The 10,309-nt window shown below is 31.3% G+C and overlaps 2 protein-coding genes across 3 annotated transcripts; one reads left to right on the top strand and one right to left on the bottom strand.

Annotated features, from left to right (window-relative positions):
* Positions 1–1,473: 1,473 nt before the first annotated feature.
* Positions 1,474–3,379, bottom strand: LOC126869232 (basic proline-rich protein-like). Its single transcript, XM_050625492.1, has 2 exons — positions 3,293–3,379; positions 1,474–2,942 (listed from the first exon to the last, which is right to left on the bottom strand). The coding sequence occupies exons 1-2, from the start codon at positions 3,297–3,299 to the stop codon at positions 1,594–1,596; spliced, it is 1,356 nt and encodes a 451-aa protein (XP_050481449.1). The 5' UTR covers positions 3,300–3,379; the 3' UTR covers positions 1,474–1,593.
* Positions 3,380–6,780: 3,401 nt separating this feature from the next.
* Positions 6,781–9,984, top strand: LOC126869225 (flap endonuclease GEN). Of its 2 annotated transcripts, none has more exons than XM_050625481.1 (6): positions 6,781–7,038; positions 7,114–7,390; positions 7,460–7,746; positions 7,828–7,989; positions 8,070–8,235; positions 8,303–9,733. In XM_050625481.1, the coding sequence occupies exons 1-6, from the start codon at positions 6,881–6,883 to the stop codon at positions 9,425–9,427; spliced, it is 2,175 nt and encodes a 724-aa protein (XP_050481438.1). In that variant the 5' UTR covers positions 6,781–6,880; the 3' UTR covers positions 9,428–9,733. The 2 variants fall into 2 exon arrangements, with proteins under 2 accessions (XP_050481438.1, XP_050481439.1); XM_050625482.1 differs by having other exon boundaries at positions 6,890–7,038; positions 7,134–7,390; positions 8,303–9,984.
* Positions 9,985–10,309: the final 325 nt, after the last annotated feature.

Genomic DNA, 10,309 nt, shown 5'->3' with positions numbered 1-10,309 from the left:
GAATAAATTTTCTGAATAGAAGTTACAGATAGAAAGAACGAGATTATTCGAGAATTGTTTTAATCAGAAACGTATTGCGTACATTTATTGATTGTTTAATCGTTATCACAACTTCCTTATTCAATAAAAAGATATTACACCTAAAAATATTTTAATGTATCATCGTGAAATAATTTGCATTATAACAGAATATATTGTAAACCTATGTGTGAAATTGAAATCATATGTCATGCATAGTTAAGTACATAAATATTTATTCTCGCTTATATACAGTTACAAATGTGGAATTCTAGATACATACGTGAATATTTGAAATCGAAAGATCGTAACATTCTAATAATTTCATTTTAAATTTATTAAACTTAATTATTAACTTATTTCTACAGCATTATGTAAATAAAACTCAACAAAAGTTATAATGCAAATATATTATGAAATGCTGCATGTGTATATATGTATATTGTATATCAAATATCATAAGAATTCATTGCAAACAACAAAAAGATATTAAATTTTCTAAAAATAGGTATTTAATAATAAAAATGATAAGAATATACCATGAGTATGTTTTTAAAACAATTATCGTACAGTTAAATACAATTTCAAATATTCGTCTACAATTCGTCGATTTCATTTATAAGACATAAAAGATGTGATTTTTCACTGAAACAATGATTTATTTTTTGTTTTACTATTTGGTCAATAAGTTTGAGATAAACTTTAAATACATACGTGTACTATTTATTAGATCAAATTTCGTTATACTGTTTCTTTTTCTTTTCTTTCTTTTCACTTTTCATCTTTCAAGTAGATGAGACTTTACAAGACTCCATATAAAACGGTTTCCGTTAAATAAGGCAGATCCAATAATGATTGATGCTTTTAATAAATTAAAAATTTAGTTTATTCGTCAATATTAATATTTCAATAAAATTTTAACTTGAGTTCCATTAAAATTCGTTAGTGTTATACTTTCTTAGGTCAATATTTTGTGATGTGTTTCTACAACGATTTTCGTATCGAATTCATTAACTTTTCAATTTAGAAAGTTCAAATTATGATCCAATTTCGAAAGATTAAAATACATCTAAAATATCTTGTGCGAATTTTTATTAAGTTGTACAAATTTTTTACGAAGCGTATTTCAATGTTTTACCAAAAAAGTTGAAAACAGACGAAAACCAATGATCCTACGGCACTATTATAAATGAACACACTGAATAGAACTATTAAGTAGCTTACATTAAAGGACAAATGAAATTCGGCATTTATTAGTGTCTATGAATTCTAATACTTCTAATTCTTAATATCATGGATTTTAAAAAATAAGTAGTAAATTTCAAAAAGGTTAAAATAATTAATCGAAATAATTACCTATTCGTACTTTCCTTTATTTTCTCATAATGCTGAATATAAATTAAGATTTGTGTCATGAAAACGAAGGACTTGAGAAATAAATAAACTGTGGAGAAATAAATTCAGAAATATTTATTACAGTTCAACTATATTGAATACAGTTTGAATACATTATTTTTGTCAAACATACTAAGAATTTTAATGACATTGAACAATTCCTCTTAATTATAAGATTGGTTAGTCTTCGTATCTTGGAAAGATGGGCTCATCAAAAGGGGAATGAGGACGTTGTGGGGGATGATGTGGAATTGGGGGAAGATGCGGGCGGTGTGGTGGACCGGGTGGGTGGTGCGGTGGAACGGGACGGTGGTGTGGTGGGCCGGGTGGGTGGTGCGGAGGAACGGGACGATGGTGCGGTGGAACGGGACGATGGTGCGGTGGAACGGGACGATGGTGCGGTGGAATGGGACGGTGGTGTGGTGGACCGGGTGGGTGGTGCGGTGGAATGGGACGGTGGTGTGGTGGACCGGGTGGGTGGTGCGGTGGAACGGGTGGGTGGTGCGGTGGACCGGGTGGGCGGTGTGGTGGACCGGGTGGGCGGTGTGGTGGACCGGGTGGGCGGTGCGGTGGACCGGGTGGATGGTGCGGTGGACCGGGTGGATGGTGCGGTGGTACGGGTGGATGGTGCGGTGGGCCGGGTGGATGGTGTGGTGGGCTGGGTGGGTGGTGTGGTGGGCCGGGTGGGTGGTGTGGTGGGCCGGGTGGGTGGTGTGGTGGGCCCGGTGGGTGGTGTGGTGGGCCGGGTGGGTGGTGCGGTGGAACGGGTGGGTGGTGCGGTGGAACGGGTGGGTGGTGCGGTGGACCGGGTGGGTGGTGTGGTGGACCGGGTGGGTGGTGTGGAGGAAGGGGTCGGTCGTGTGGTTTATGGTCTGGGCGGTGTGGAGGAAAATCCGGATTTGGTCGACGAGGTGGCTTTGGACTGACAGATGGAGTTGGTCTTGGAGGATGAGATGGTCTAGTAGGGTGAGGTGGTCTTGGAGGATGGGATGGTTCAGTAGAATCAGTTGGTCTTGAAGGATGGGATGGTTTAGTAGGATGAGGTGGTCTTGGAGGATGGGATGGTCTAGTAGGGTGAGGTGGTTTTGGAGGACGGGATGGTTCAGTAGTTGGTCTCGAAGGGTGGGTTTGTTTAGTAGGGTGAGTTGGTCGGAATGGTTCATCAGTAGAAAGAGTTCGTTGTGACGGACGGGGTGATGCAGCAGTACTGTATTTGCCAGATTCAGTTGGTCGTGGAGGGCGAGATGTCACCGTAGAACGGGCTGTCGAAGAATGTGGTGGTCTTGAATGGTGATGTTTACATTCTGCATGCTCTCTGGGCCAATCGCATACTCTTAAATCCGTATTATATTCCAGTCCTTCACTACATTTCATTATCTGCAGTCTGCCTGCACTGCAGGAATAGTAGGTCGAGCAGTCATCTGGATTCGGAAACAAGACAATATCCTCTCCGTCCTTAGTTGGACATTGAGGTGGGTTGGCGAAAGCAAACGTCACCAAAAGTGTGGCAAATATTGCCACAAACGTTGCTAAAATGATTATCAGACGATTTTAATTAGTATCGTATCTAGTAATTTAATAATTGAGATCAAGTTAAAAATATCGGCAAAAGCTTTATAAAAAGTGAAAAATGTTATGACAAGATGAAAATTCTGTTTCTGTATGTACATATCTGCGTATATGCATTTTCTTGTTTATACAAGAATATTATATTATTATATTATTATAATGAAGAAGAAGATCTTATAAATGAGAATTAAATAATGTCGAACGTGTAAATAACAAAAATATTTTCACTAAAATTGATATATTCCATTCCACTTCTTCCGTTCAATCTTAACGTGAACAATTTTATTAGAGATTATTACAACTATCTTACCTTTCATTTTTGCTTCTGAAAGCGCACAATTTCGTCTTGTATTGTATTCCTTCTTACTATTGTTATGGCGATCAGATTTGTCTTCCTCTTTATATATTCTACATAAGTATTTTTAATAGATTATCAGCAAGCAAATACTTGTTTATCAATCATAATTATCATCATATCGTGATAAGTCTAACGAAGAAAAAATTAGCTACTACATGAGTCGTTGGGACGTAGCGTTATTAAGCGTCAATATTGTCTGCTAATCATATCGGTTTCCTTCTCAGAGAAAGTTTGAAATAGTGACTTCAGAAATTATTTAGAATCATTTCTAATTGAATTAATATCTAATTCTAATTATAACATTAATATACAAGTTTGTATATTAAAGCATAAAATACTTTATGTATTCAAAAAATATAAAAGTTAATCAATTAATTAATTAAATATAATGACAATTTGTTCTTCATTGAAAGTAATTTTCAACGCTTGAAGAAACGAACATCAAATATATCGAACGAAACATCAGCATAAATTTTGTTTTTTAAAGGAATTTAATAAAATTAATAATGTTTTTAAGAGAAACAAAGATCTTAAAATATTACTTTAAACTGAAATTACATTTTCATTTGAAGATATTTTCAAGCAGAGAATGTTCCTCATAATTCTTCTTATATAACTACTTTTATTACCTTTAGATGATAAAAATTAAGAATTATTCTACATTAATTCATCAGACACAAATAAAATAACAATAAACTATTATAAAGAATAAATAGAACATAAAACTGTAACCGAATAAAAAAAAGGTACAACAAGATTTTTAAATACATTGGTAAAACTTATCAAACGATTTTTTCGTATCACTTTTATTATAAATTATAATTGTTGACAGAGAATAGAAGAAGTCCAGAAAATAGTATGGAAATCAACCTTGTATGGAAATTAATATTGAAATATATTTATTTACGTTTTTCGTTTGAGGCCTCGTTTTTTAGAAAATAAGCTTCTGAGTTGAGAATTAACTCGGATACAAATTTTCTAATTTAGTTTTCTCGAAACGAAAACGAAACAACAGGTGAAAAAAATTGTATTCCATATTTCCAACTTAGTTTCGCATGTAGAATAATTGCGCGCTCTTTTTCAATCGAGAATTAATCAAATACATACATACTTGATAAATTTTCAAATTCGATCTTCATAAGAATGAAGACTACCTCAGAAATGAAAATTACGTTCTTCAACGTAACTTTTGTCATTCTTGATTTTTGTTCTATTTCAAGGTATAAAATCTCCCTGACATCACTTATACCACGAATTTAGACCTATTTAGACGGTGTTCAGATACTTTAGAGTAGACTAATATGTGCAGATCTCTATTTTTTCACTTCTAAACTCATTGCATTAAGTGATAGAATTTGAATGAAAATTTGAAAAAGAAACAGAAAGTTGAATGCATTTAAAAAGTTCTTAAACTAAAGATGCTAATGTATACAAGAGAGTTAAATTCGCATTACAGTTGTAAATAAAAGCAATTACTTTCTTTTGTGCCAAATAATGTTTATTTTAGTATATATACTAGTATACTACATATACTAGAAGTATTGTGCATGTGATTACAAAAGTGCGTGTGAACAAAAGTTAAAAATATAGAGGATATATTTATCTTTCCTTATCGAAAATTATATAGAAAAATTAAAAATCTTTCGATTTATAAAATTTGTTGTATCACGTAGATTGATAGCCGATTACCTTTATCGATCTCTCATTGGGAAATCCATAATGGATAGTGTAATTTTATTTTTTGTTAATCTGAAAAGAAGTGATTCAAAAGATTGTATATGTACAACGTAGGAATATTATTGATAAGAAATAGCTTTGTAAATATAATAGTATATTATGCAATATAATATAGATCAATAAATACAATATATAAAAATATAACACATAAGCAATAAATTTATAGAAAATATTTGTTCAGATACATGAATATAATTAATATAACATGATTGTACATTAGGTACATACGAGAGCAGATTGAAAAATGTCCGGAATCGTCGTTGGGAGTTGGTTTATTTGTTATTGACATTCCGGAAATTTTTCAGCCTGCTCTTGTATTAATCTATGATTATACTATTGACTAATTCGTCGGTGATTGTACATATTTTTATTTTATGTTGAATCGATAATGTCGGAAACAATATTGTAATATCGAAAAATAAGGATAGAAATTTTTTTTCGATTATTTACAATTTATTAATATTAAACTGAATATACAGATATAAATTGGACAGAGAACGATATTTATTTAACGGAAACTAAATGCAATACGACGTACACGGTTTTTTATATTTTCAACCGATCTCTAATTCAAATCTATTCTACGATATTACAATATCAAGATGATACAGTTCACAAATAATTAACACGTGAAACAAAAAATATATTAGATAGGACATCCGTTGGATATATTATTTTTATATGTTATACTTTGTCTTTGGTAATATATTAATTCATATCAACAAAGAAAAAATCTGTTATAACAGTAGGTTTCAGAAATATACATATATATTATTTTGAAAAAAATTGTACAACAAAAGTATTCAATTTAATGCCAGGATCAGAATTATGTATTTGATATGAATGATTCCCATTGAAATCAGTTTCTTGCAAAGAAAAAGATGGCTTTATCTTGAATAAAGCACAAACACGTGCAAAAATTTCTATATTTTATCATCTCAAATATTGTTACGTGGCCTTTTCAAGATTTGGGGCAATTTAGCCAGACTGCAGCTTTTGGAGTGTTGAAACACTCTGCTCGTGTTACAACTTTAAACAATTCAAAAAATTAACTTTACATTTAAATGAAGAAATACACAACGAGAAAAATTAACTTGAATAAAATTTATATTTAAAATTGAATTATAATATATTGAATTTGACAAACAATTTGACTTTAACAAAGATTTGCGCTTTAATGAAATTTTCTTAAACTCTGACCTCAACGTGACGGTTTTACGACTCAACGATTCTACGATTTAATGATTCTAACGATTCTCTCACTTTTTAGGTCGCAGAATAGCCATTTATCTACTCGGATTTTACATGACGATCTATGATTGTCTGTTATCCAATAATACAATTTCTTATTAACCAATGCTAATAAACATTAATTTGATTGAAGTTGTAATATTAAAGAGCAAGCGATTTATGCATTGACAATGTTCTTTCCCATGGTAACGAAAGTAAATACGAAATTTAAAAGTGATCATAGTTATTACTGATAAATAATTTTGAAACTTAATCAATAAATTTGTTAAGCAACTTTTGTTCGTTGCCTCGGTTACGCTGTTATAAAATTAAATTCGCCGCGCTAGATTTTATCGTATTATCGTACAAGATATTCACGCTAGAGAGAGCTACAAGCCTATACCACACATAACACACTATACACAACAGTATAAACTATTTTCTAGTGTTTAACTTTACTACATAGGGATTTATATCCTTTTAATATGGTATCATATAACACACAATTGCACATAGACCCCAACAAATACGTTGTAGTAAAATGTTTACAAACTCTAGTTCAAATTAGTAAAAATGGGAGTAAAAGATCTTTGGAATATTTTGTCGCCTTTGAGCGAGAGGAAACCAATGTTTGAGCTTCAAGGAAAAACGGTAGCCATTGATATGAGTTGTTGGATTGTGGATAGTCAAACAGTAACTGATCATTCTGCACAACCAAAAATGTATCTTAGGTTTGTGAGTTTGCATTGGTTACATTTATTATTCTTTCAGATTTAAAGTTAAATACGATTGAATAATTATTACAGGAATCTCTATTTTCGTACAGCATTTCTCCTCATGCAAGGAATATCTCCAGTATTTGTATTGGAAGGGAAAGCACCTACTTTGAAACATAAGACAATTGCAAAGAGAAATGACGTTCGTTCTGGTTTTCGCGAGAAAAAAACTGCTTCTAAAGGAGGTAGAACACAGTTTAATAGAATTCTCAATGAATGCAAGGAAATGCTTCAACTTATGGGTTTGGCGTGTGTGCAAGGACATGGGGAAGCAGAAGCAATGTGTGCTTATTTAAACGAAGACGGGGTAAAATATTTGTACACATGAAAAGATGTGAATCACAGTTACCTATTGCTTTAATAATTATTTTTACAGCTTGTTGATGGATGCATAAGTCAAGACAGTGATTGCTTTTTATATGGAGCAAAAGTAGTTTACAGAAATTTTTGTACAAGTACTCAAGGAAATCGTGGGAGTTCAGGTGGTGCTGTAGATGAATATAAATTAGAAAAGATAGAGAGGTTATTAGAATTAGGGAGAAATAAAATGATAGCATTAGCTTTATTATGTGGTTGTGATTATAATGATGGACTGAATGGAGTTGGTAAAGAAGCTGCTATGAAACTTTTTAAAATTGTAAATGATAAAGATATACTTGAACGGTAAAGTATAAATTAAAGTATGTCTAAAATGTATTTTTTATCTAACAAAAATATTATGTACAAATACTATTAACTTTTTAGAATGAAGAGTTGGAGGACCGATACTACTTTAGATTATAAAGAAGCAGAATTACTGAATCCAAATTTGTGTTCGTCTTGTGGACATAGTGGTAAACTACAAAAGCATACAAAATCAGGTTGTATAGAATGTGGGACCACTGTGAAATGCCATAACTCTTATAAGTACGTTTATTATATAATTGTTATGCAACATATTTTATTTAGCATATTTATATTGTATTTTTTACGATATACTTTTGTAGAGAGAAAAGAGCTTTATTATTGAATGAAATTGCTTTACGAAAAAAAGCTCTTCTTATTGAAGATTTTCCAAATCAAGAATTAATAGATGAATTTCTTATTAAAAAAGCTTCAGTACCTGCAAAAATAGATATTCAGTGGAAACAACCGCAAGTGAATGAATTCATAGTAAGTTTTAACGTAAAACTTTGTAAGTTTACTTTATTTATTCTTACTATAACTCGATTTATGTTAGGATTTCATGGAACGATATTTGTCTTGGGAACCACAATATGCATTTGAGAAGATATTTCCTCTAGTGACTCGTTGGCAACTTGTACACCTTCCAGGTATTTCTGCAGACAACCGTCTAACAATGCTCGATTTATACATACCTGAAGCAATAAAGAAAGTTCGGAATATTAGGTCTGTTGCGAGTTATGAAATTATTTGGAAGACTGATCATAGTACGATAAAAAGATTAAAAGAATATATTGCATTAGATAATGTGAGTGATAATGGTGCAGATATTCCATCTGAATTGGCAAGCATTGAGCCACAAAGTGCTGTACAGAAATGTTATCCAGAATTAGTTGAAGCATTTGAAAATGCAAGAAATGCGAAAACAAAGAAACGACCGAATAAAAAGAAAATACAAAACGATACAGATGCTAGTGATAAACGTAAAGCAGAAAAGAGGCGTCAGAAGAGAAATGCAAAAACAGAAAGTAATAGAAAAATTGATGAATTTATTTCCAAAAATGATCCTACGTCTTTAGAAGAATCTTTCCGAAGGATGAGTATTACGCCAATAAAATCTAAAAAATGTAAAACATTAGATGGTTTACAAGAAAGTCCGAAAAGAAGTGATAAAGTTAAACGCGGTCCTCAGTTCGAAAAAGTATTACAATTGGAGAATATCAATTCAAACTTAAATAATACATTGGATAGAATGTTTAATGAACTTTCACCGGATGATTTTATTGACGAGAACGATGATCATGATGTAAACATGTCAGAGATAATAGACAATATATGTAATCAAAGGGTCTTCAAATTTAATGTTTCGGAAAATGTGCAAACACCTAAAGATGAAAATAATTTATGTGAAAAAGACATTGAAGATGTGAAAACAGTTGATGATGTAGTTAATTTTGAAACGAACTCTGATCAAAGTTTCAGAAATGATGTAATTCATAATCAATCAGTTGATGAATTTGCTGATATAGATGAATCCTATATTCCTCTTAATCACAGAATAAATTGCGAGAAACCGAAAAAAAGGCTTCAAAGAACTTCTACGCTAATAAACGATAGATTTAGTCTTGGATTTGATGATCTTATGAATGATACCGATCCGGAAACCCAATTTCTCACGTAGCATTTAATATGAGGTGCGTTTCTTTACGTAATTGAGTATGCAATTGGTTACTAAAACAAGATACCAGAACAAGTACAAAATACCATTCATTGCCTTCATATTGTGATATCTAGAATTTATTGTAGTATCTACGCCCATACACAATATGTTTTATATAATTTTAAAAGATCTCTCGTATTTCTAAGTAACCAAGTCGTTATTATTTTAAATCTTATATTTTCTTATAAATTCGATTTAAATTACTATATAAAATACCACTATAATTTTTCAACGTTGAAAATCTTCATATTTATGTAAGTAATAAAATGATAAACTAAATTTAAGGAACGTAGCGAAATATTACCGCGAAGGTAAGAAATTTTTTATCAATAATTGCTTGGGTTGTGTTAATAACGAAGATTGATTTATGTATCCAATTTTATGTATTACTGTATGAACTATGTTTTAATCGCATATTTTTAAAATATGCTTTTAAGATGTTTAAATCGTATTTGTACAAATGCAAAATAATTGTTTGATACATTGAATGTTGTAAATAGATTATAAATTTTTAAATACATCTCGTGATATTGTCTTTTTAATTGAACATCTTGTAATATTATATATGCATATTTTATTGCATTTTCTAAACACTGTAATTATGTAATAATGAAATAAAGGACTGATATATTACTTGTTAAAATAAAAATAATCTGTATAAATTACCACAATACTAAATATCAATGATGTACATGTAAGATTATTTAGATACAGGCGTTTATCAGTCTGTATAAGCCTGGCTGTTGCATTCATTTGACATCTGTAATTATAAAAACCAATTATAATCGATGACAAATTAAATAATACCGAAGCACTTAAACAAAACGATGTAAATTAAATAAA

Source organism: Bombus huntii, chromosome 9 (assembly GCF_024542735.1).
Source record: "Bombus huntii isolate Logan2020A chromosome 9, iyBomHunt1.1, whole genome shotgun sequence".
Lineage (NCBI taxonomy): Eukaryota > Metazoa > Arthropoda > Insecta > Hymenoptera > Apidae > Bombus > Bombus huntii.
The sequence above is the reverse complement of the archived record's forward strand: the minus strand, read 5'-3'. Positions and strand labels throughout refer to the sequence as shown.

What these genes read in the sequence shown, in the direction of transcription:
- LOC126869225 (XM_050625481.1), top strand. Translation starts at nt 6,881, where the DNA reads ATGGGAGTAAAAGATCTTTGGAATATTTTGTCGCCTTTGAGCGAGAGG. An exon ending in GATAAAGATATACTTGAACG is followed by an intron (nt 7,747 to 7,827) that starts GTAAAGTATAAA and finishes TTAACTTTTTAG; the next exon opens with AATGAAGAGTTGGAGGACCG. An exon ending in AAATGCCATAACTCTTATAA is followed by an intron (nt 7,990 to 8,069) that starts GTACGTTTATTA and finishes ATACTTTTGTAG; the next exon opens with AGAGAAAAGAGCTTTATTAT.